The sequence below is a fragment of the Dasypus novemcinctus genome, chromosome 21 (assembly GCF_030445035.2).
Source record: "Dasypus novemcinctus isolate mDasNov1 chromosome 21, mDasNov1.1.hap2, whole genome shotgun sequence".
Lineage (NCBI taxonomy): Eukaryota > Metazoa > Chordata > Mammalia > Cingulata > Dasypodidae > Dasypus > Dasypus novemcinctus.
The window spans coordinates 41,305,179-41,331,760 of record NC_080693.1 but is presented as its reverse complement, the minus strand read 5'-3'; the positions used below and the strand labels follow the sequence as shown (position 1 = coordinate 41,331,760).

At 42.6% G+C, this 26,582-nt stretch overlaps 1 protein-coding gene across 2 annotated transcripts; it reads left to right on the top strand.

Annotated features, from left to right (window-relative positions):
- The first annotated feature begins 11,850 nt into the window (after positions 1-11,850).
- On the top strand, positions 11,851-15,937 carry LOC101440040 (C-C motif chemokine 23). 2 transcript variants are annotated; one of them, XM_004449438.5, is made up of 4 exons: positions 11,851-12,004; positions 14,758-14,814; positions 15,157-15,268; positions 15,655-15,937. In XM_004449438.5, the coding sequence occupies exons 1-4, from the start codon at positions 11,929-11,931 to the stop codon at positions 15,779-15,781; spliced, it is 372 nt and encodes a 123-aa protein (XP_004449495.1). In that variant the 5' UTR covers positions 11,851-11,928; the 3' UTR covers positions 15,782-15,937. The 2 variants fall into 2 exon arrangements, with proteins under 2 accessions (XP_004449495.1, XP_004449494.1); XM_004449437.5 differs by having other exon boundaries at positions 15,136-15,268.
- The last annotated feature ends 10,645 nt before the right edge of the window (positions 15,938-26,582 follow it).

Sequence of the window (26,582 nt, the reverse complement as noted above, 5' to 3'; positions counted from 1 at the left end):
TGTCCTGTGGATGTGAACCAGCCACTCCCTTCAGCCACAACAGTGCTGGCAGAACAGAAAATGGAGAGAGAAGCATGGTGTCAGGGATGGAGGTTATGCAGGGGCCCAAAAACTTGGGATCCCTCTCACCAAGGCCAATTTAGCTATTGCTACTGCTAAATGCCTGCCAGCAGCAGAAATCAGTGCCAAGACTCTATATGACACCTACCCTTGAGGAAAAAAATCCAACCATATGGCATGGTGCTTATGGGACCCCTTTTACCCTGAAAGTGACAGCAGTCTCCACTTAGCAGAACGATGCTCACTTTAGATCTGTATTTCCTTTCTCTACCAGTACTGTTCTGACAGCCCAATCATCCAAGGACTTACTGAAAGCCTGATCAAACAGTATGGTATTTTGTACAATGTTGCCTCAGGCGCGGGGATCCATTTTATAGCAAATGCTGTAAGTCAGCAGGTATATGGGATCCAATACACTGGTACCCACTATACACCTCATCTTGCAGAAACAGCCAGGCAAAGAGTGGACTGGCCTGTTAACAACTTAGCTAAGGTGTTAACTTGGGGACAACAAACTTCAGGATTGTGACCTGTCCTCTAGGATATAGTAAATGCATTAAGCCAAAAGTCAATATAGGATATACTGTGCCCAATAGCTAGAATACACAGGAGCCAAAGGTTGATATAGGGTTATTCTCTCCCACCACGATTGCTAGTGACCCATTTGCAGGATTTAGGGTTCCCATTCCTGAAATATTAGGCTCTGGATTAGAGACCCTGATTCCTGGGGAGTAAGGATGGGAGATCTCACTAGAGTACACAGAAGGGATTCCACTGCCACCATCTTGAAGGAAGCTTTGAGATGGATTAGACATAATAAAGGCACAGTGTGTCAAAGGAGAAGCAAGGGGGTGGACTGTATCAGACACCTCTTGTCTACTACTTCACATCCTTTCCATCCCTCCCCTCGCCTCAGCCACTCTTCTGTCATCAGCCTTGATATTTATACATGCTTCATGCAAGTATAATCTGACAGTGTCAGCCTGCACTTCCTTCAGCATGCCCTTCGTAAGTCCTGCTTCCTGCTCTGGGGCTTTTCTGATGCTGAGGTGTAATGCCTGCAAGAACATATTCAATGCACATATGAACAACCCAAAAGTGTAGGGAAATTAATACCCATGAGCCACTTTTGATCAATGAGAGGCTGTTGTCATTGCCTATTTCTGTGTAACAAACCACCCAAAATTTAGTGATATAAAATAACCATTTTCTTATGCTCACAAATTCTGTGGGTCAGGAATTCAGACAGGACACAGTGGGAATGGCTTGTCTCCTCCGTGATGTCTAGGGTATCAATTGGGAAGACTGAGATGGCTAGGCGTGACTCAAATGATTGAAAGCTGGAATCACCTAGAGTAGCACTATCCAATAGAAATATAACACAAGCCACACATATAATTTTAAATTTTCTATTAGCCATATTTAAAAAGTGAAAAAGATGAAATTAATTTTAATAATGCTTTCATTTATCCCAAAATATTTTAAGATGGAAACAATATTTAAAGTAATATTTTAATAAATGTATTTTAAAAATCAATATAAAATGTACGTTGTCTATATAATAGACTTTGAAATCCAGTTCATACACTCAGCACATCTCAGTTTGAACTAGCACATTTCAAGTGCTTGGTAGCCACAGGTAACTAGTGGCTACTACATTGGAAAGCGCAGGTCTAGAGGGAGGTTTCCTCACTCACATGTCTGGAACCTAGGCTGGGATGACTTGAACGGTCAGCTCATTTGGGGTTGTCTACCAAAGCACCTGCATGCGGCCGCTCCCTGTGACTTGGGCTTCCTCACAGCATGGCAGCCTCAAGGTAGCCTGACCTCTTATATGTTGGCAAAGGGCTCCAAGAGTGATTGTTCCAGTGAGCAAGTTTAAATATGCACTGGCTTTCATGACCTAGCCTCAGAAATCACATGGCATACTCTATTGGTTGACATGGTCACAAGCCCTCCCAGTTACAAAGGGACAATGCATAGATACTGATAGGAGTATCCAAGAATTTGTGGCCTTTTTTTTTTTTTTTTTTTTTTGAGGTACTAGTGCTGGGGATTGAACTGGGACCTCATATACAGTAAGCTGGCACTCAACCACTGAGCCACATCTGCTCCACTGAGTTGGGGTTTTTTGTTTGTTCGCTTTTTATTCAGTTTTTTATTTTGTTTCTAGGAGGCACCAGGGACCAAACTCAGGACTTACCATGTGGGAAGCAGGTACTCAACCACTTGGACCACATCCCCTCCCTATGTAGCTGTAATTTTAAAGTGCCACAGGGATGGAAACCAGTGGATAAATTCTTCCCCCGGAAAAACTGTTCTAAGATGCATTCCATAAGGTTCTTCAAAAAAATCCTAGCACCAATCACCCCAAATGGTCCCAGTCCCTTACTGCTGCTCCTTGAAAGTCTTCCCAAATAAACCAGCTGCCCCCAAGAGTTCTCATGGTCTTCTTTCAGGGGAACCCAGACTAAGATAAGAACCTACCATATGCCAGACACCAGGGAATGGCAGTCACCAAAGAGACCAAAATCCCTGCTACTAACAAAATCAGACATGAAAACATTTAGGAGTGAAGCATATAATATGTTAAAGAATGTTAAATGTCCAGGAGAAAAAGAGGAGATTTGGGCAGGGGGGTGATTTTAGTTTTAGATCAGGTATCCGAGAAAAGACTTTCTAAAAAGATGATCTTTGAATAATGACCTGGGGCAGCAGAGGAAGAAAGTCACACCAAAACCTGAGAAAAGCTCATTTTAGGCAGAGGAAACAGAAATTTCTAAGGCTGGATGGAGCAAGCCTACATCACCAAACAGAGTGTAAGGGGATGAGTAAGAGGTCAAGAAAACAGAGCTAAAGCAGGCCCAGACCAGGGAGTGGCTTGTAGGCTACTGCAAGGATTGGGCTTTTACACAGAGCAGAATAAAAAGTCATTGAAATGACCTGATGTACACTTTATCAAGCTCACTATGCTGTGGTGTTAAGAATAACCTGAAACAGGGCAAGAGCAGAAGCAAGGAGACAAGTTAAAAGAATTTTACATTAATCCAGGTGAGAGATGAGGATGATGTCAACCAGGTGGAGAGAGTAGAGATGGTGAAGAGTGATCAGACTCAGGATAGATTTTTTTTTTTTTTTAAGATAAAGCCAACAGGATTCATTAATGGATTGGATATTGGGTGTGAGACAGAGAGGAGTCAAGGAAAATTCCTGTGTTCTTTCCCACTGGAAGAATATTGTGTCATTTACTAAAATGAGAAGACTGTATAAGCTGAAAGTTTAGGAAAGGAATATCAGGACTTCAGTTTGGACACATTAAACTGGAGATCCTGTGAGGCATCCAAGCAGAGATGTCCATTAGATGTTTGAAGAGAAGGTCTAGAGTCCAGGGGAGAGACTCAAGGAATAGATATGGCATTTAGAGCCACAAGATTGAATGAGATCTTCAAGGCAGTGAATAGACACTAAACAGAAGATATCTAAAGATGATCCTGGGGTCTAGAAGTTGAAGAGGAACCGGCAAAAGCTATAAGAATAGCCAGACAGAAAGAAGAAAAACTGAAAGTTGCTAAACTTCTGATTCAGAAAATTACCCTCCACCATCCAGGGTGAGATAGTTCTCAGCCATTCTAGGCAAATTTATGAGTCTAGAATGCTGTTATCAATGCAGTGAATGAGATAAGCAAATTCTGTCCAGTTGGCATATTGGAAAACAGGACCCATGTGCTACCCATGCCAAATAAGTCACCATTTTACTCAAAGACATCTATCTAATGAACACCCCCTATATTGAAAATGCACTTCAATTCTGTCCTGGAGGAAAACATTTAATTCTCAAATTGGAGAGGAAACCCCTTTTCTGAGAGTGATAAATCTGAATATTACACTTCATATACATACCAGCATATCATTGTACTTCATATATAAGACATTTCTAGCAGTTTGATATGGTTATGAATTCCAAAAATAGATGTTAGATTATGCTTGTAATCTGATCTGTACCTGGGCATGATTGAGTTATGATTAGGGCATTGAGTCCCCACCCCTCGGTGGGTGGGAACTCACAGATAAAAGGCAGGATGAAGAACAGAGTTAGGGGTTTCTGATATTGGAGTTTGATGCTGAAGACTTAAGCTGGAGCCCCAGAAAGTCAAAGTCAGTACACAGAGGAAAAAGAAGCCAGCCCCAGGAAGAAAGGAACCTTGAACCCAGAGAAAAGCAAGCCCCAGGAACATAGAAACCCAGGAAGCCTGAAACTTTGCAGATGTCAGCAGCCATCTTGCTCCAAATAGACTTTGGTGAGGGAAGTAACTTATACTTTATGGCCTGGTGTCTGTAAGCTCCTACCCCAAAGAAATACCCTTTATAAAAACCAACCAATTTCTGGTATTTTGCATCAGCACCCCTTTGGCTGACTAATACAACATCTAAAAATATCATTGCAAATGGGAAAAATAGGGAGTAGAATCCCATCAGCAGATTTTTAATCCATTTTTTATTTGTGTGGTAATTCTATATAATGATTCAGAAACACAAAGCCTGAACATAGTCAAAACATTTCAGCTAACAATCTGCAAGGATACACCCGACTCTGCACTTCAGCCACAGATGGCTAGACTGCATACCACTGAACCAAGCTGGTCCCAACAGATGCTCTTTTCTAAAGATTTAGATGTAGACTACAGATAGATGGTCACAGATGAGATGAAAGTGGACACTATGCAAGTTAGCTACACCTAAGTCATCCTGAAAGTCCTCACCCAAAGAGTACCTGGCAGGGTGAAATAACCCCAATGGAAAGAATCCATGGGCAATGTACCACCAGAAAAAGAGCTGAGGGGAGCCAAATATAAGCCAAAAGCTGAAGGGCACAGCACTGGTGTTAGACAATAGGGGAGGAGGAGATGCAGGGATGGGGGGACATCTCCAAACAACAACAACAAGGTCCAGGAGGGAAAGAACCAGCCTGTGGGCATCTGTCACACACAGAGGGCTCCGATGCCGGCTCACAACAGCATTAGTCAAGTAAAGGCTTTTGCCCTTCTTGCCCCTCTTCTGTGACCTTCTCCCCACCCCCAAACACAGCAACTATAGAGAGTAAGTGGGATAAAGAAAGAGAGACCATGCCTCCCTTCCACACTGCAGGTTTCTAAGTCTGCATCAGGAGGAAAAAAGCTTAAACTTGATTGAAAGGAGAGAAGCCACAGGAAGCAGCCAGAAGCTGGAAGTCAATGAAACCAGAAAAGAAAGAAGAGAAGAGAAAGAAGGTACCACCATGTTCATTGCCATGTGACAGAAAGCCAAGGAAGCCAGATCATGGGCAGCCCCCTCCCACCGCCTGGGAGAAAGCATTGCCTTCCTGACATTCGATTTGGGGCTTCTCTTGCTCTCAAAACAATGAGCCAATAAATTTCCATTGTTTAAGAAAAAATTGAATGAGAGATTAACATTTTTATTTAGAGAAGTTTGGACAAAGCTGTTTGTCGATGCCTTAAAATGGCCATAAGGCTATGAGGATTTACTCAAGATGCTGCTAATAACTAGGAAAGGAAAAATCAACCTAGAACTTGGAGTTGTCCTGGGTGGTGCTCCAGGGACAATTGCCAGACATCGTATGTCCTCCCATGGCCCACTGGATGGAACGTGGGAGAGTGTGGGCTATGGTGTGGACCACAGGACATGGGGTGCAGCGATGCCCAGAGATGTACTCACCAGATGCAATGGATGTGTCATGATGATGGGGGAGAGTGTTACTGTGGGGGGAGTGGTGGGGTGGGGGCGGTGGGGATGAATGGGGACCTCATATTTTTTGAATGTAATATTTTTTTAATGAATAAATTGAGTAGAATTTGGAAAAAAATAAAATAAAATAAAATTTGAAAAAAAAATCAACCTAGAGAAATTGGTGGCATGTATTGTTTTAACAAAAATCTATTTCATTATTTCACCCCCAACAAATCCAAATCATTCAATAATCCTAGTTACAATTTCATTGATTTTTTTAGCAACCAATTTCTTTTATTTATTTATGCCATCCTTAGTGGGTTTTTTTATTCCCCCCACCCCACCCCCAAGATGGCTCCCTTGTCTGTCTGTTCATTGTCTGCTCATCTTCTTTAGGAAGCACCAGAAACCAAAACCGGGACCTCCCATGTAGGAGGCAAGCGCCCAACCACTTGAGCAACTTCCACGCCCTGCTAATTGCAGTGATTGTGGCACCTACTGGTTGCGACATTTGCTGGCTACAGTGTTTGCTGGCTGTGGTGTCTGCTTGTTGGAACGTCTGCTCATTGTGATGACTGCTCTTGCCGCATTTACTGGTTGCAGCAGTTGCAGCGTCTGCTCATTGTGGCGTCTGTGGCATCTGTTGCTTGTGGTGTCTTGCTGGTTGTGACATCTGCTCGTTGCAGCGTCTACTGGTTGCAGTTGTTACGGTGTCTGCTCATTGAGGCGTCTGCTCATCTTCTTTAGGAGGCACCAGGAACAGACCTGGGACCTCCCATGTGGTAGACAGGCACCTAATTGTTTGAGCCACATATGCTCCCCTCCAATAATTTTTATTTTTTGCCAACCCAATAAGAGAAAAATGATAGCTCATTGCTTCAAATTGCATTTCTCTGATCACTACTTAAGTTCAGCATCTTTTTATTTGCTTTTTGGTCATTTGTGTTTCCTCTGTGAGTTGTGTTTTCATCTTTTGCCCATTTTTCCTTTGGATGATTGGTCTTTTACTTGTCAATTAAAAATAACCCTTATTTTATGTCTTCTTTTATATATTAAATATTAAAATATTTTCTTTCAGTCTGGTGTTTATATTTAAACTTTACAGTATCTTTTGCCATATAAAGTTTATTTATAAGGTCAAACTTTTCTCTATAGTTTTCAGTCATACCTAAAAAGGACTTTCCCTCTCCAATATTTTAAATTTTTAAATACCTAACTGTGACAATTTGAAGTTTTGTTTTTGTTTTTTAAGTAGGTACTGAACCCAGGACCTTATACATGGGAAGCAAGTGCTCAACCACTGAGTTATATCTGCTCCCCAAGAAGAGTTGGTTTTTCACGTTTGTTTTGGGGGGCTTTTTTTTTTAGGAGGTACCAGGGATTGAACCTCAGACCTTGTATGTGGGAAGCCGTCACTCAACCACTGAGCTACACCAGCTCCCCGTGAAGTTCTTTTCTGAATCCCAAAAGATTACATTCTTAAACTAATCTATTCTTGTGGGTATGGCAGTCTTTGATTGCATTAGATTCACTTTAGTCAAGCTTGGTGAGATTGCTTCGGATTGGATTATGTCAGTGAGGCATGGCTCGGGTTGAGTCTCCATCCTCTTGCTGGGTCTTACATAAATGGAGACAGAGAGAGACACACACACACATAGGAAAAAAGAGCCCTGCCATTTTTTATCCTGCCATGTGAGCAAGAACTCGAGGATCACTAGCAGCTAAAGCTTAAGCACAAAGCCCCCAAGACAGTGGGCCCATGGAGCAGCTCAATCTGAAGAGACGAATCATGTACCTGATGGCCCACAGCTGAATTTAGGAAGAAAGTGGAGCAGCTGAGACAGAAGGGAGGCCCAGAAAGAGACAAGCCCTATGCCTGGTTGTCCACAGCTGAGGACCAGGAGAAGGTAGATTCTGGTGGGGAAGGCAGGGACCTCAGCAGAGCTTGGTGGCCATCTTTGCCACATGGCAGGACCCTAGGATCACCAGTAGCTGACTGTAGTGAGAAAGCATCTCTGCCGTTGCTTTGCTTTAGAACGTTTCACAGCCTCAGAATGGCAAACTTTTACCCTAAATAAAATCTCTTTTATAAAAGCTGGTACTTTACATCAACAGACCTGTGGCAAACTAAGACACTAAAAATAATAGATTTCTTTAGTGCTGTGTTATACATTTAATTCTTTAGTTCATCTTTTTTAATTTTTTTTTTCAAAAGATATTTAGAGTACATAAATTTTACATGAAAAATATAGGGGCTTCCCATAAGCCCTGCTCCCCACACCACCCACATTTGCCCCCATTAACAACAGCCTTCATTAGTGTGGTAACTTCACTGCAATTGATGAACACATTTTGGAGCATTGCCACTAAGTATGATTATAGTTTACACTCTCTCACACAATTCTGCAGGTTATGGCAAGATATAGAATGGCCTGTATCTGTCATTACGATGTCATTCAGGACAATTCCCAAGTCCCAAAAATGCCCCCATATTACACCTGTTTTCCTTCTCTCTGACCTCAGAACCTCCAGTAGCCAGTGCCTCCACATCAATGATATAAGTTCTTCCATTGCTAGAATACCAATAAGTCTATAGTAGAATACCAGTAAGTCTACTCTAGTCCATAGTTCATACCCCAATCCTGGGGATTCTGGGATGGTGATGCTCACTCCACCTCTAATTGAGAGGGGGCTTCAGTCCCATATGGCTGATGGATGGGACTCTCTTGCTTGCAGTTGTAGACTCTCTCAGTTCCTTGGTATGGTGGTTGTCCATCATCACCTCCTTGTTAGTTGTCCTGGGTGAGTCCAATGAACTGGAGAGTAAGTGTTGCAACTCCGTTGCGGCTCAGGGCCCAGCTGGCACATGGACAGTCCAAAGATCCAAGTCTCTTAGACATATTCCTACTAACTCCACCACTAGTTCATCTTTAATTCTTGATTTTTGTGTATAGTATGAGAGATAGAATAGCACACCATTTAATATTCCAAATATTAGTATATTCACTCTACAGCTGAGGAAACTGAGGCTGAAAGAGTAAGAACTGTGTCCAAGGTCAAGAAAGTGATAGAGGTAGGATTTGAACCCAAGTCATCTCACTCATGTCTATATGTTTAACCACTATGCCCTACTGCATGGTTGAAGAAAAGGTAGGCTAGGGGGGGTGGGCGGAGTGGGGAGTATGGGAATCTCCTATATTTTTTAATGCAACATTTTGTGTGATCAATGTACCTTTTCAAAATAAATTTTAAAATATACTGAAAAAAAAGGTAGGCTAAGTAAAGTCAAGAGATCTGCATGGAGCAAGAAAGAATATGTACTCAATCTTTCCCAGGGGAGCATGGGCCTGTATATGGAGAGCAGGAAACGCTAATCCTAGCACATCTAGCCGTAATGTAGGTCATGAACAATTCATTGGACTTCTCCCTGGCACAAAGCAAAAGATAAGACTGAACCTTTGTGGCCCCTTGTGAGGTGCCACCTACCTTCCTGACACCTTTCTCCCCTCTCTCCCACTACCACGGATCCCCTCGGGCAGGCAGGAGTTGGGAGGAAAACCTCAAGGAGGCAAATTTCAGCCGGTCTAAAGGGGAAACTTTCTAATGTCAAGAGAAATCTGCAAATGAAGACTTGGCCTCTGCCTCAAGACATCTCCAGATAACACAGGAGTGGCCAGCACCAGCAAGGACAGGCAGAATGGACAGGGGTCTCAAGGCTGCAGCTCAGTCACCACACCTAGAATGCCTCAGGTTGAGGCAGGACACATGGGGCTTTTGTCCTGGTCCTGCCCTGAAGTAGTTGCATGGCCTTGGGCAATTTCCTTCTCTTTGCTGAACTTCAACTTTCTGAATAAAGAGGAAGTTGTACTAGATCTCTGAGATTTTTCTTTGTTTGCATGGAACTGCAAGTCAGGACTCACTGATTGTAGAATCTATTTGGTGATCACAACTACCATTTTCTTAAATGAAATGAAATGACAGAACAGTAAGAATCCGAGTTCACGACATGTTGTAAGGTCAAGGATGTATTGATTACCTATATAGATGGTACAGGGTGAGATGTAAAATATTTCTTAATGTCGCTCACAGTCAGAACAGGTTTGAAGACATCAGAGTAAATTGTGTATAAAGTCCTTTTCTGCTCCATCATTCCATGATCCATAACTTAGGTGACCGAACATCTGAATCTGCCAGTACAGTCCTAGTATAATTATTTACACTCTATGTGCTCTCTCACTCTCAAAATGGTCCAGATTTGAGCAGCAGATTACATGGTCACCCTACCTATTACCTGGGTCACAATAAATAGTGACAGATTTGTTGTGTGCTCTGGAGTCTCAGCCAGTAACTCTTAGAGAGAAAGCAAGGTGATGAGAAGCAGCCCTCAGAAAACTCGTTGTCTTTGGGAGAAGCCAGTAAGTAATTAAGCATGCACCAGCTAAGTACCAGCTGCTGTGGAAGGACTTGGGTAGCCAAGCCTTGCAGAAGCGAGGAAGCCTTCCTGGTAGAGCAACTCAACTGCAGAGTTGTGAGTCGAAGGGTTATTAGGAATTAGCGTAGCACAAGGTCAATTTATCCCCTAGACACAGGTGTTTAGGTCCCAAAAAACATATATTCACTCCAAAGGAGAAAAAACCTGTAAAATCTCAATTAGTAAATGCATTGTCAGTTGTTAACCTTAATATTCATCAAAATGTCATTACATTGGAAAATAGTGAAAAGGTGTCTGCAAGGACAGCTGGATTCTGAAGGACCTCTGTTACTGGATTCTATCTGGGTTCTCGGCTATGCTGCAGAAATGAATTTCAAGAGCATGCTGGGTGAGTTAGGCCAGTAATTTATTCAGGTAGGGAGGAAAGAGAAATGGGAGAAAATAATGGAAAATAACAGAGCAAGGGTCCCAGGTAGTGAGGAAGGGGATGAAAAGGGATGAAGAGGGCTAATTTACAAGCCACAATGCCCCATTATAAATTTTAAATCCCTAGGGCTACTTGCGTGGCCACAAGGCAGAAGAAAAATGGGGACAGGGGCGTGCACAGGGCAGGACAGGTCTGCAGGAAAAAAAGTAAGGCAAGAGAGCTCTTTCAAGCCTCGCAGTTTGCTTTTAAATTGCTAATTATTCCGCCCCTTTGCTAATGGAAGGGGGTGGGGAGGTGTCAGCTGGATAGATTATCCCACCCATCAATTCCTTAGTGAGGATCCAATGATACAGTTCCTAGAGACCATCCAGGCTTTTCCTTGCTCCCAGGAAGAAGTCTTTTTTCTAGGTAGCAGAATCCGGGGGGTGGGGTTCCTCCAGCAGCCATCTTGGGGGTTACCAACGTCCACATGGACCCTCTTGCCAGGTTTCAGATAGTCTATTAATTCCCTATCTTACTAGCCTGCTTCACTTCTACGCTCAGGCTAGGACTTTGGAGTTAACCTGAGGTCATGAGAAGTCACTGGCAGATTCCATTCAAGGAATCATCTGGCCAGGTTGACACCTTAGAACATTCCCTCTGGGAGTCACATTGCTTCTCTAGGCTATGTGGGCACTTAAAGTCCAGGAGGGCTGGTGGACCCAGACCCATCAATGCCTGGAAAGGTCTCCCAACCCCTAGTCTTGAGCCACTCCAGCTCTCTGTTCTGGTGGCCTGCAGGGCCAGCTCCTATTTTAAATTCCCTTCTGATGGGGACTCCAAGATTGGAACTGAAAATGGACACAAGACAGTGTCCAGCAAGCCCCGATCCTAAAATCAGGTGGTTTGAGATGGTCCCCCACCACCTCCCCACACCAGGCCTCGGTGCTCATGGTTTACTCCTGAGGATAACGCTCATTTAGAGGGAAGGTAAGGAGGCTTCTTAAAGTATTTGTTCTCTTTGCCTGTATCCATCATCATCCCCAGAAACAGGACAGTTGAGAAAGGTCCAAGTCATCTTTCCCCTCGACTTCCTGCTGAATTCCTAGACTTGTTCCCTTTTTTCAGAAATAGCTTGTTGACCAGTGTATAGCCAAAGGAGAGCGTTCTGACCATTCTTGTCTGCTTTGCCCTGTGACTTCCTGATCCTCCTCTTATAAATAGAGGGCGAGAGGTGGGGTCCCAGGGAACCAGACAACAGTGAGTCCCGGGATCCACAGGCCGGCGCCACTTGCCCACTAAGAAGATGAAGGTCTCTGCAGCTGCCCTCTCCGTCCTCATCCTTGCTGCCACCCTTGGAGCCCAGGCCCGGGTAATACATGGTGAGTCCCCAGTGAGAAAGCTCCACGAACCAGGGGAGGAGACAAGGAGGGACAACTTTGCCCTCCCAAGACTGCTCCCTGTCACAGACACGGTTGGGCACTTACTTAAAAGCAGCAGCAGGGTACAGACCTGCCTCTAGCTGCAGCCTTGGTCCCTGGGGAAAGAAATGTGTTAAGGATGGCTGGTCCTTTGAGGGAAACAATGGTCTCTCTTTCCATGGCCAGATTATTTGATGCCTTCCTCCAGCTGAAAAAGGACAATTAAAACCTAGATTAAAGATTGGTGGAAAAATTGTCAATGTGTAGAAACAATCAAAGAATTCTATGATGTTAAAACTGTTTTCTACTATCTAGTATAAACTCATTTGGGAGAGGAAATGGGACCAGCCGGAACAAGTGACTCACCCAAGGCCATCTAACCATTCTATTAATTTAACAAATACATATCTAAAATTTACTATGTGCCAGGTACTGTTCTAAGTGTTTCATAGATAGTAACATATTGAAACTTCTTGTGAAGTAGGTATCAGGTTGAACAATGTGAACTTCCCACTTTTGTAAGTTGAAAAAAAACCCCTAGAACATCAGCTATTTTATGTAGTTTTGCTTATTATTATTCCCATTTGACAAATGAGAAAACTGAGGCACAGAAAGATTAAATAACTTGCTCAAGACCACACAGCTAGTAAGTGGTAGAGTTAGGACATGAACTAATTAGGAAATAGTTATGTAAAGACAAGTCCATTTAAGATCTTTTATTTTGCAAGCCCCACCCAATCACATAAACTATATTAAAATTTACCCACATCCCTCATTAACTGTGATTTATAAGTCACCATACAAGAAATGAGCTAAAAGGTTAGTTGCATTTGCCTAATTGTCATTCAAGTCCATAATCCCTTATCTGAAAACTTCAGGGCCACAGCTGCATTTTGGAATGCAGAATTTTTTTCATTTTAAAAAGGTAATGCACATACCCAAGCATCTCTCATAGGCCCAGGTGATGATAAGGGCTAAGGAACAAACGCAGGGAAGGGGACGGTGTGTAGGAGTAGAGGGGCTGCAAGCCGACCCAGTGCGCTCTGGGAAAGCTTCATTAGAAGATGAGATAGATACTGGAGTAAAGACCTGAGCGAGTGAGCCTTTAGGATCTCTGAGTGTTCAGGCAGAAGGAGCAGCAAGTGCCTCCTTCTAGAAGAAGGAGGCCAGTGTGGCTGCAGGAGAGTGAGCAAGGAGAAGAAGAGGAGGAGAGAGAATGGGACTGAAACTTTTGGTGGCAAGTGAAGTGCACAGTCACTGGAGGGTTTCCAGCAGAGGAGTGACCCAATCTGGCCCGTGCGTGCCTTAGTGGCAGCTGACTGCTGAGAAAAGGTTTTGGGGGTCAAGGGCTGCAGCTTGCATCCTGGGGCACTCCATTGTTAAGAAGTTGGGAAGATGAGGAGACAACAAAGGAGACTGAAACGACATCTTGGGTCCTAGATGCCAAGGAGGAAAGTGCCTTGAGAAGGGAACAATCAGCTAGGATCAAATGTTAACTTAGAGGCAGAGAAAGATGCAGACTGAGAACTGACTACTAGATCCATTGTGTGGAGCTCCCTGGTGACCTGGACAGGACCCCTGTCAGTGTAACCCTGGGATGAAGACCTGATTGCTTTGGGCCCAAGGGAGACCTGGAGAAGGGGAAGTGAAGTCAGTAAGTGAAGGACAGAGACTCCTATAGCACGCTCCTACTAATCTTTTAACAGTATAACTAGTATATGAACACCTTATTTTTTTCAATCAAATACTAATAATGTAATCGTTTCTTTTGACCATTATCCCCAATTTCAGAGGTCACCACTATTTGGAGGTGGTTTTTATCTTCACTGATCTTTTTCTGAACTTCTATATCCATGTACATAGAGAGAAATATAGACACTAGTTTGGTCCTTTTTGTTTGTTGTTGTTTGCTTAATGTCATCAAACTGAATATATTGTTCTACCTGCTTTTTCACTTAACAATATGCCTTGGACGATTTTCCATTTTCCTCATTCTTTTAAGTGTTGCTTAATAGTAGGTAGTGTGGACATGCAAACCCCCAACTGATGCAAAATAAAGTTGTTCCCAGATTTTTACCTCCACGGTGTTACTGTAAGAAACCTCCCCTTTATAAAAAATAATAATAATAAAGATAAAAATTTAAAATAAAAGGTAATTCATACCTGAACATTACTTAACATCCCTGGTGGGGGCTGGGAAGCATCCCATAGTCAAATATAATAAGATTTCTCTGCTGCAAATATGTACAAATATTTACACTGTGGGCTAAATAATAGGCTTACTTCACATTGGGCAGCATTGTGCCACTACATCAGCTCACATCAACGCAGGTTTTGCCTCCAAATGAGTTAATAAAAATAAAAAACACTTTGTTTTCAGAATTCTTTAGATTCCAGATAGGTGGACAGAGGATGGTGTCCTGTGTCACATTATGTAGACATACAATTAATTTATTCACGTAGAATGTGCTGTTTGCTTTTTGTGTTTCAGAGCAGACAGATTGTCTCCATGTCTCAAACATCTTCAAAGTACCCTGAAAAATCTCAAGACCCTAATGGGAAAAATGGCCCAGAACGGGAACAGGTGGCCGCGGTCCCGCGTTGGCCCCTCGGTGCTGTGGGGAAACGGTCGTGGAACTGAGTGGACATGCTGAGACCCTGCTTCCTCCCAGCGATTTCCCACCCAGCCAACTTTCTGTTTCTCCCAAATACAGAGGCAAGAGGATCCAAGTGGGAAGTGGTTCCATTTGACCCCGTACCGATTGAGGAAAGTAGGTACAGATTTGTTCATTGGCTTCAATCCACCCCATTTGCGGGCAGCCGGGCGGTCGGGAGAGGGGAGGGCCCCGTGAGTGGTGGGCATCTCCTCCATAGATGACTCCTCTGCTCCCACCTGGCTGTCCCAGGTGTCTGCTCCCTTGGGGTAGGGGGTGCTCTCTGATGCCTCCTGCAGGCATCATGCCCTTTCTTTTCTGGGGTAACAGCCCTGGCCCTGTTGTAGCCACCCTGGGTATCCTCAGACACACGGCTCAACCCTGGGGGGGAAAGGATCTAGTTTTCCTGAAAAATAAAAAACAAACTCTGCCCCTAAGTGGCCTCCTCCTTTGCTGCAGGCTTACTCTATCCTTCTGACTGCTGCTTCTACTACACCTCGCGAACCATCCGATGTTCTGCCATAAAAGATTATTTTGAAACAAGCAGTGGGTGCTCCCAGCCAGGCGTGATGTAAGTGCCAAGCTCACTGGCCACATACTGGGGGAGAGGGAGCCTGCAGGGCCTGGGGGGAGGGCACCTGGTGGGTAGGTGTCCAGGGAAGTCCCTTCCCCTGGATCCTGCCAGGTAGCCGCAGGGCATCGTGTTTGTGGTGCTCCCAGTGAAGAGGAGGGAAGGGGGGGAAGGAGAGAGCAGGAGGAAGGCTGCCCAAGGAAACTCCCAGGAGGCACAAAAGCAGTCTCCCCGAATGAGGGGGGACTGTCCTGAGCTGCCTTCAGCAGAACAAGGAAGGGACGGGTTGGGCTGAGCGGGGACTCCGGGGGGCAGAGAGGATGATGCCCCTGCCCCATTTGATGAACACGCCTCAGTTTGTCATTTTTCTCCCTCTTGCTTCCCAGCTTTCTCACCAAAAGGGGGAAACGGGTCTGTGCCAACCCCAGCAATAAGCACATTCAGGAGTGCATGATGAACTTGAAACTGGACACAAAGACCACGAAGAAGTCGCAAAGAATGGACCTTGTTTGAGGAGAAGAAATGCAAGGCCCACCCCACCTCCAACTCAATTCTCCCAGTTACCTCCTGGGAGTTTCTTGGCTTTCATTACTTTTTTTTTTTTTTTTTTAATTATTGTTCTGTTCTGGCTGTTAAAGAAATGCATCTAATAAAGAGCATTCGATTTAACTTCACCTGAGTCTTAAGAGGAAAAAGAAACAAACGAAACTGAAGGAATGGCTGACTTTGGATAAGTGTTTTCAAAGCAAGAGACCTATCATAGCACAATTTTTAAAGAGATAAAAAACATGAATCAAATATAGATTGAATATGTGTCAGAGATATATTGAACTCATTAATGAGAGAACCTTAAATTGACTCAAAGAGCATATGAAGAACTGGGACTTAGCTCATTGGAAATTGGAGAAAAACAGATTAATATCCTACAAGAAAATAAATAAAGCTTTGGGTTATCTTTTATGCTGGACAGAAATCCTTTGCATCTATGCCAAACAAGTTAACATGTAACTTCACAAAGTTTGGGGCCCAAGCAATATAAATACCATGTCATTCAAAAGTATTCCTCTAAAGATTTATCTATTCTTAGGGGGGGTCCTGTTAGACAATGCCCCAGTATGACATTGAAAGACATGCAGTTATCCCTTTGTCTCCTTTAAGGTTGTGGATGATTTTTCTTAATAGTCACAGATTTCTAGAAGATTTCTCCTCTAAAGTCAGAAGACATTCAGAAAAAACATTTAACGTTGGAGTTAGTAACAACTTTACATACATATTTATTAATGCACATGAGTATAAGTAAATCATGATCAACTTTCTCATAAAATTCGGAAGATAGCACTCAATTCTAAACAAAATGTTTCTATTCAAAAGGTAAAAAATAGAGTGATTTGTCATAAGAAATCAATAGGACATCACTGATCTATAACCAAATATCCTATATCAATTAACCACTATTAGAAAAAAAAGTCCTGAGACATTCTTTAAGGAACTTCTAACTTCCTATTCCAATTTAGAAGAATGGTTCCTAGGCTTGCCAAAAACAGTCATACAAGGATATCTTCTCATCACATACTTGAGTACATTCCACCATGTCTCGTAGGTCACAGCTTTCTCTTTCTTAGGGTCATTTTTCATTTTGCTAGAATACATCCTTGAACTGTTTTTTACTAAAAAGATACATAAGTCATTTACTGGGCATTTGGCTTTTGTTAGCCGATGAGCATCTGAGCCCCCTTGATCTTTGGAGAATCCCTTACCCTATGAGTCTTGGTGCAGGGAAGCAGAAAAAGAGGGGACCCCACCCAGGTGACAATGGTAGGGGCAACAGCTTCCAGATTTTGGAGGCAGCAGCTAGCAAATGCATCCAGTGACCAGGGCTAGAGGTCAGTATGACCAACAGCAGTGCCCACCCCAGGCAGGGCATCCAGCCCAATGGGCTTCTGTGGCAGGATTTTGGCTGTGGTACTGGAGCTCATCCCTCTTGGTTCCCACTCAATTTCCAAACCTTCCTGGCAATTCTATGAACTACCCAACATCTTTGCAATGAATTCCTTTCTTGCTTAAGTCAGCCAGAGCCTGTCAGATTTTATTGTTTTGAAACTAAGAACTTCAATGGCTACAAATAATAAACATTCTGGGTCTTCGAAGGTCTAGAAAAATTTGTCCTTAAATTTGAATAATGGTTCAACTGAACATGAAATTCCATGTTGAAAATCATTTTTCTTGGACACTGTAGAGCTTTCTCAGTTTTTTTCTAACATCTCTTATAATGACAAAAATTCTTCTTACTCCTTTGTAAGAAACGTTTTTAGACCCTCTGAGAGATTTCAGGATTTTTCTTTTTATCCTTGAATTTCAAGCATTTAGATACCAAAATTTATCTAAATGTTTTTTCATTATCCCTGCTATGTCCCAATTAACTTTGTAATCTAAAAGCTCAAGTCTTCCTTGAGCTCAAGGAAATTTTCTTCTGTCAGGTTTTCATTTTCTTCCATCCATTCACACTGTTCTAGACTTGTGGGACTATTAAATGGTACTAGATTTTATGCATTTCTGTGTCTGTCCTTCGTAAGTCTTAAATTTTCTCTCATATTTTACACTTTTATCTTTTTATTCTGTGTTGTAGGAAATTTCTTTGTTCTTTAGTCATGTCTCTTCTACATTTAATTATCAAGAATTCTTGCTGACTACTGATTCTTCCTTTTTATAATAATTTATTATTGTTTTGTAGATGCAGTGTTGTGGGAAAATAGCTTGAATTTGAATGTGGGGACCTGGCTTGAAGTTGAACCATTTCCACAGTGCAGATAAGAAGTGTGGGCTTAGGAGCACCGGCCTTGACTAGATGGAACACTGTCTGGTCAGCACGAAAATTATTTGTGTGAGGAGGCATTTGAACTTTGTATGGCCTGTTCCCTAGTATTGCAGGTGCTGCAGCTTTAATAACAAGCAGCCTTGAAAGTAAACATAGATAACTACTGCTTTGTAATTTCTAATAAATACGATATGGAAACGAGGGTTGAGGCTCTCAGTTCCAGAAGCTGTTGAGTCCCCTGGTCCCATCTTTAATTTCACTCTTGTGTCTTTCTTTCTGTCCTTTTATTTCTTCAGTTCTGTGTCACCTTCCCTTCGTGCAAACCTATCACTGAGCTGGTCTCAGCAGAACGTCTCTTTCTATCTTTCTGAGAATAAATGTTAGAAGGGTTTTTATGTTCCATCTTTTTTTCCTGCATAATTGCTGTTTCCTTTGGTGTGTTTCTTTTGTTCATCTTGGGTTTGGTTTTTTCCATGCTACTGGCATTTCTCAAACGACTCATGACTCATGTTGTCCCTTAGTATTTATAAATGAAGGACCGACTAAGTTATAAAGAGGAGGTGTGTGTTTCTTTTACAGTTTTATAGGTCTGCTTCCTACAGATTTCTTCCCTTAATGGAAGCCTGACTTTAGATGCAGGAAAGGAGAGATGGGCAGGAGATGATGGCGGATAAGGCAGGAGGCACAGTTATCTACAATTTAAACAAACACTCCAGTGATTCTTGTACAGGTGGTCTGAAGGCTCACAGAGATCCTACTTTAGGTGGTGTTGGTAAACAGGCAGGCCAGCTAGTGGCTGGATAAGGGGGAAATGCTTTAGTATATGTCACTCCTTCAGGGTGCCTCTCTTTTCCTTCATGATAGTTTTCTCAGCCTGAGTACAAATCTCTAATTCTGGGTTATAAATGCAGACTCTGATTACAGGAGCCTTGGCTCTGGCTGATGAGGAGAAAGAAGGGGTGGGGCTGGTCAGGCTTTCCTTTATGTTGTCAGAGTTTAATTTCTTGGAGAGAGGTAAGAATTCTTGTCCTTGACCAGAAGTTATCCAAAGCACTGCCCAATTCTCTCTGTCCCATTGTCCACTCTGGAAGGTTCCCACAGCAGATATCCTCCTTTACTTAGAGAATTATACTTGTAGCTTTATCCTGGAGCAAACACCACACCTGACTGCCCGGAAATGGGGACTGGCAAGACTTGTTCACTCAGCTCAAGCTTCTTCTCCCAGCACCCACAGATTGTGATCTTTGGGTTATCCCGGATTCTGCTGAGACAATCCTCTTTTTCAATGATCTTCTCCTTCACCTATGTGATAATTAAAGTATTTTGGTTTTTTGTTTTGTTTTGGTTTGGTTTGGTTTTTTGTTTTGGCTTTCTTGTGTTTTGCCATCAATCTGACCCATCTCCTTTATATGGAACAGAAATTCCTCATGTTATGGATTGCTGTCATCTTTATTTTTATTTTTTTATTTCTTCTCTCATATCAATGGGATTTGGGGAGGCAAAAACAGTGAACAGATGTTCAGAGTTCTGGCCTATATTTTGATCCATTTATGCTCTCTCCTGTTGCTCTCATTACTTTTCTGACTCCTAATGAATTCAAAAGTTTTGAGCTAGCTCACAGTGGCCCACTGAGGCCTGAATATATGACTGAGTGATTACAACAACAGCTCTGGCTTCTCTGTGGAGATTTATTCAGGGCCTTGGGGGAAAACTTGAAGGTTTATGGGATTAAAAATGTGTGAGACCTGAGGGAAGTGGGAAGAGTATGTGGTTTGATCTGATTCTCTGGCAGGTCAAGTTGTTAGCTCAAAAGGAATGGGGAGCATAGAGCACCTGAGCAGTGTGGCTGGCAGAGGGCCAGGTGTCCTTCCTCGAGGCTTAATAATGTCACTAGCAGCTCAACAGGTGTGAGGGATGGAAACCAAGACTTTCCCTTCTGACCAAGCATCCTGTCACTTGCAGAGGGCCTTGGAGGTTTTGAAAGTGACAAAGGCATGTTATGACTGGGTTAACTCTGTAACCCTTCCTTACTCTATTTTCACCATTCCTCAAAAACAACATGTTCCATTGCTTTGTGTAGTGCCCTTTGCCAGAAATGCCCTTCTTCTCAACTCTACCCCACAAAACTCAACCCATCTTCCAGGGTTCAAGTAGGTGTCTCCAGGAAAAACTTCCCTTACCATCACAGCCGAAGAACCCATCTCCCCATCTCTACCCCACAAAACTCAACCCATCTTCCAGGGTTCAAGTAGGTGTCTCCAGGAAAAACTTCCCTTACCATCACAGCCAAAGAACCCATCTCCCCATCTCTGAAATCCTGAAACAGACATTGGTGCTCAAACAGCTATTTACTGAGTACCTACTTTATGGTAAGCATTGTGCTAGGCATCAGGAAAACAGTGAAAACAAAACAGACTAGACTCCTGCTCTTCCAGAATATTTCAGTCTATAGAGGAGATAGACATAGGGCAAAAATCATACTTATTTCACCACTACAACTCAATTACTATGGAACACCAGACTGAAAAAATGAAGATGTTCATGCTGGAGGCCAAAAGCCTGGGGCTCAGGGATCCTCAAGCTCTAGTTGGTCTCGCCCAGGGCCAAAGAGATCTCCATATTGAAGTACACCAGTTAGAAAGCTATACGTAAGACCAGGGCTTCTGAACCTCAGCGTGCATAAGAATCACCTGGAGGGCTTGTTAAATAAAGAATGTTGGGTCATAGCTCCAGAAAGTCTGAATCAGTAGGTCTAGGGTGGGGCACAAGGATCCACATTTCCAACAAGTCCCCATGTTACCTGTAGAAAGGAAACTTGAAGAACAACTTCCCTTCTTTATGCCATGACCTCAGCATTGTTTGCAAATTTTATTTTTAAAAAACATGTATCTCTTTAGCAATCAAAAAATAATTTAAAAGATTTGAAAAGCGTGACTATTAATTGTCTTTTCAAGGATGTACAACAAAATGGGCCGTTCTTTCACCTGTGTGAACTATTTGATTTTCTTTATAAAAAAGCCTTATCAGGGAAGCAGACTTGGCCCAGTGGTTAGGGCGTCCGTCTACCACATGGGAGGTCCACGGTTCAAACCCCGGGCCTCCCTGACCTGTGTGGAGTTGGCCCATGCGCAGTGCTGATGCGCACAAGGAGTGCCCTGCCATGCAGGGGTGTCCCCTGCATAGGGGAGCCCCACGTGCAAGGAGTGCGCCCCGTAAGGAGAGCCGCCCAGCACGAAGGAAAGTGCAGCCTGCCCAGGAATGGCGCTGCACACACGGAGAGCTGATGCAATAAGATGACACAACCAAAAGAAACACAGATTCCCGTGCCGCAGACAACAACAGAAGCAGACAAAGAAGAAGACGCAGCAAATAGACACAGAGAACAAACAACCAGGGCCAGGGATGGGGGGTGGGGGGGTGGGAGAAGTAAGGAAATAAATAAATCTTTAAAAAAAAAAAAGAAGCCTTATCAAAGCTGCTTAATTATAAAAGAAATATGCAATTTGAAAAGCTTTAAAACATCGCTTAATAGGTCTGACAATCAATTTTGAATTGTTAAATGTAAAAATGTTGGAAATTTTACAAAAAAGCTAGAAAAACGTGCTGAAAAGTTAAGTCAAGGGGAAGCTGATGTGGCTCAGTAGTTGAGCACTGGCTTCCCACATACAAGGTCCTAGGTTCAATCCCCAGTCCCAGGACCTCAAAAAAAAAAAAAAAAAAGCCATCAATGTGCATATATTGGAACATTCATACATTGCTGGTGGAAATGGAAAATGGTACAGCCACTTTGGAAAACAGTCTGACAATTCCACAAAAGGTTAAACATCCAGTTACTACATGACTCAGCAATTCTATTCCTTGGCTTATACCAAAGAGAAAGGAAAAGATATGTCCACACAAAAACTTGTACACAAATGTTCATAGCAGCATTATTTATAATAGCTAAAAAGTGGAAACAACCCAAATATTCATCAACTGCTAAACAGATAAACAAAAGGTAGTTCATCCATGCAACAGAATATATTCAGCAATAAAAAGGGATGAAGTATTGATACATGCTACAACATGGAGAAACCTTGAAAACCTTATGCTAAATGGAAGAAGTCAGTTACAAAAGACTACATAGTGTAATATACCATGTATATGAGATTACAGAATAATCAAATCTAAGGATAGAAAGTAGATTAGGGAAGCAGACATGGCTCAACTAATAGAGCATCCACCTACCATATGGAGGGTCCATCTGCCTAACATATGGAGGGTCCAGGGTTCAAACCCAGGGCCTCCTGACCCGTGTGGTAAACTAGCCCATGCACAGTGCTGCCACACGCAAGAAGTGCCATGCACACACAAGGAGTGCACCCCACAAGGAGAGCCACCCCATGTGAAAAAAAGCACAGCCTGCCCAGGAGTGGCACCGCACACACAGAGAGTTGTTGCAGCAATATGATACAACAAAAAGAAGAAGCAGTTTCCTGGTGTCGCCTGATAGTACAAGCGGACACAGAAGAACACACAGCAAATGGACACAGAGAGCAGACAATGAGGGAGGGGGGAGAGAAATAAGTAAAAATAAATCCTTAAAAAAAAGAAAGTAGATTAGTGTTTGTCTAGGGCTAGAGAAGTTGGGGAAAAGTAGAGAGTGATTGCTAATGGGCTTATTTCAGGGGTGATTAAAATGTATTCTTATTGTGGTGATGATTGTACAATTCTGTGAATATAAAAAAAACCCACTGCATTGTATACTTTTAAAAAAAAGTCAAAGCATAAAACAGTGAATGGAAACATCCATATTTTTACTATTTGACTTTTAGAACCAGAGACAAGATTTTAAAAATCTAGGTCCACTCAATTGATGTGTTCTCCAGGTCTTGGGCAGTAGGGTAGCCCAATAGTTGAGGCCAGCAGGACAGCAGTGCCAAAGTGCAGCTAGTGTGACCAGGAGGTTGGTTGTGTACAGGGAGACTGAGCAAATAAGCTAATATATTGAAGTTAATGGGAGCCAGGTTTTGTACTACTAGAGTGGAGAAGAAAGAGAGAGAAAAGGGGAAGACTAACATAAACTGAGGAGTTGATTTGGAATTGGAGGTTATGGGTAGACGGATGATATAGAAATTGCTATAAATGTATGAAATATGTACACTAGAAATAGATATAAATTTTACATACATTCATACATATAAGCTTAGATATATTTCCTAGTCCTGTCCACTGAAAGGGACTAAACCAATGCTACCCCACAGCAATGAGCACATCAAACACCCAGATTTTGGTTTCTAAAAACCATTCTCCTCTAAAGGCAAATGGCAAACTAATTTTGGATAGAATCATTGACAAAATGGCTGATTCCAGAGCTGGGTCAAAGAATGTACAAAATGAACCTCTAAAATCTTTTTGTGCCAAATTTTAAGAAAACAGAGATGAAGAGTAAATCCTAAAATCTTCCAGAGAGGGGTAAAAATAGATCACCACAAATGAATATGAATCAGATGAGCAAACTGGCATAAAATAAGCAATTGGCCAGAGTTCTCATAATAATGAACGTTATAACACACCTAAACAAAGCCTTAAAAGTTCCAAGGAAAACAGCCTCATAGTCTCAAAGTAGAATTCTATACTTAGCAAAAATATCAATCAAGTGTGAGGAATTAATAATTACTTCTTCAGATAAGCAAGAATTCAGAAACTTTATGTCCCACACACTTATGCTTTATTATCTGATTTTCTAAAACTAATGTATATCACCTTGAAATTTATTAAAATAATGTTTAAAATAGGCACCACATACTCAGCAGTGGGCAACAGGAGAACATTTAAAATCTCCGATTATGTTGCTACCAAATCCCACTCATCCCCCTATGCTGCAATCTTCATTTCTTTAAGTCCCTCTCTAAACTATGAGTCTCTGAGATCAGGGTCATCTTCATTTCCAACCTCCAAGCCTAGCATTGTATCTGGCATATAATATTATGGTAAGAACAATTATGTGAATACTTAACCCATTTCCTTTTCCTCCTGGGCACAGAGATGAACTATAGTTTCCAGCCCCTTTGTTATTTGTTATTAGGTTGAAACCAGGTGACTTGATTTTGGCCATGGAATGTGAGAGTAATTTACACCATTTTCAGACCTGGTCCATAAAAATCTCCCAGTCCTCATTGCCTCTCCCCTTTGATAGTAAGCTTAGAAGCCTTGTGTTGAAGATGGTGGCATCACAAGATAGAAGATGCCTGCATCCCCAACTCACACACAGCCTCATCCCACTGTTGACCCACAATGCACTGTGATGGAAGTAAGAAATAAATCTTCACTGCATGAAACTCCTGAGATTTGAATGTTGCTTATTACACAGTTAGCCTATCCAGGCTAATATAAGTGGGAACTCGATAATTTCTTGAAAAATAAAGGAAGTTCCTGGGTGGTCCTAGCAAAACTTAGTAGATAGGCTAGTCTCTAAGACAACAAAGAAGTAAACATTATTTCTTTCCAACTCATAGTCTATCCAAAAATAACTTGTTTCCTTAGATTGTTCCTAATGACAATTGTTACCACTTGAAAACTTGAGAAGGTTCATGTTGTTATTGTTGATAACAAGTACATAAAGAATTTTATTCAGTGACTAGCCCTGTGCCTGTGCAAATTCAGCCATTTCCCATGAGATGCACATACTTAGACCTGGTTCCATTTATTTATTGATCCTTCTAAAACATATTATTATAAATCACCTGCTATCTGCTAGGCTCTATGAGGAAAGGACAAAGATAAATAGCAGATACTTTCTGCTCTGATGATCCATGGAAGAGACAAGATATCAACAGCCTTCTTACCACAACAGCAAGCAGAATGGGAAAGAGCCCCCAAGAGCAGCCTGCTGCAGGGGGCATCTCTGCACTGAGAGTCTACATCCAAATCACTGCTTGAACACGAGCAAGTCACCACCACCCGCTGAGCCACCGCTTCCTCCACTGTAAATTGCAAATTTAGACTAATCTAAGGGTGGCAAATGCATAGCATGCGAGCTGTGCTGTAAGAGAAAGCACACCTCAGTCACAGCACCCCTCCCCGATGTGCCTGGGCTTCACCTCCGAAGAGTTTCCAACACGGAGCTCCACTCCACCATTAATCAGTGGAGCCTTTTAGCCATCCCCGAACCAGGCACTGCCCTAGGTTCCTTTCAGACTTCTCTGCAATGAACGACAGAAGGCCCAAAGGGACCCACTGGCTGAGCTCGGAAAGGACTGGAACTACAGGCTTTGAAGAGGAGCCATGTCAGGCTGGGACATGCTTCTTTACGGTACAGAGCAGGGGTTCTTAACCTTTTTTGTTCCACAGACCCCTTTGCCAGTCAGGTGAAAACCACAGACCCCTTCTCAGAATGTCGTGGCAGATAGTTTTATACTCAACACCGGTATGTCTTTAAGTTAAATTTTAGGATTATTCAAAATTATGTTTTACAACTTTCCCATAATTTGAATACCTGATAACTTAACACAGTTCAATGTCTGTTCAAATGGTCATTTTTGGCAAACATTTAGAAATTCAGGTTTTCCCACAGTATCATAAAACCATCTCCGCCGTGCTTACCAACCTTTTTGCAGGCAGTTATCCACTGAACTCAGAACACGCTAATCAAAATAAAAATCATGCTAAGTCCACACTATACTGTGTATTATTTAATAAATACATCACACCCACACCAATACATCCCCACAAGAATAATGTTCTTTTGAATTTTCGATTCAAGCTCACAAACCCCCTGAAATCTTTCCACAGACTCCTTGAGGGTCCGTGGACTCCCGGTTAGGTATAAAGGTTAAGAACAGACTTGGGAGCTAGACTGCCTGAGTTTGAACCCCAGTTCCCCTTAGCTGTCTGTGCCTCAGTTTCCTAAACAGCAGTTGTAAAGATTAAAAGGGCTAATATTCATAAAGCATTTGGGACAGCAGCTAGTGTGACTAGTAAGTACTAAGTGTTTGTTAAATTAGCCACTGGGCATCATAGCACATCTCTGTCCCCGGGGTATGGTGAAAAGGTTGGGAAGGAGGTTGGGAGCTAAAAGTTCTGCTTAAGAACTTAAGTGAGGGGTTCCTATCCCTGATTGGTGAGACCCAACCTGGGGGACCCCAGACTTTCTCCCACTACCCCAAATCCCCTCTGATCTAAAGACAAACCAATCCTGTCTCTCCAGCCCCCATAAGACCTTTATCTGAGGCCTGGAACTGGAACAGGGCAAAGGACACATCCCAATCCTGAGATCTTGAAATGCTAATCCTGAGACAGTGCCCCCAGCCCCTGTGCTCGTGGTTTATACCCAAGGAAGGTTACCAGGATTTAACCTTATTCCCACTGGGGATGTAAGGCAATTTCCTCCCTGAAAACTTGGCTCTCTGTACTTCCGTCACTCCACCCTCAACAAATGCGCAGGATATGAAATTGCTGAGGCATCACCGCTTTCCACTTCCCTTTGAACTTTTAAATCTCTTATTTAAAAATGTATCT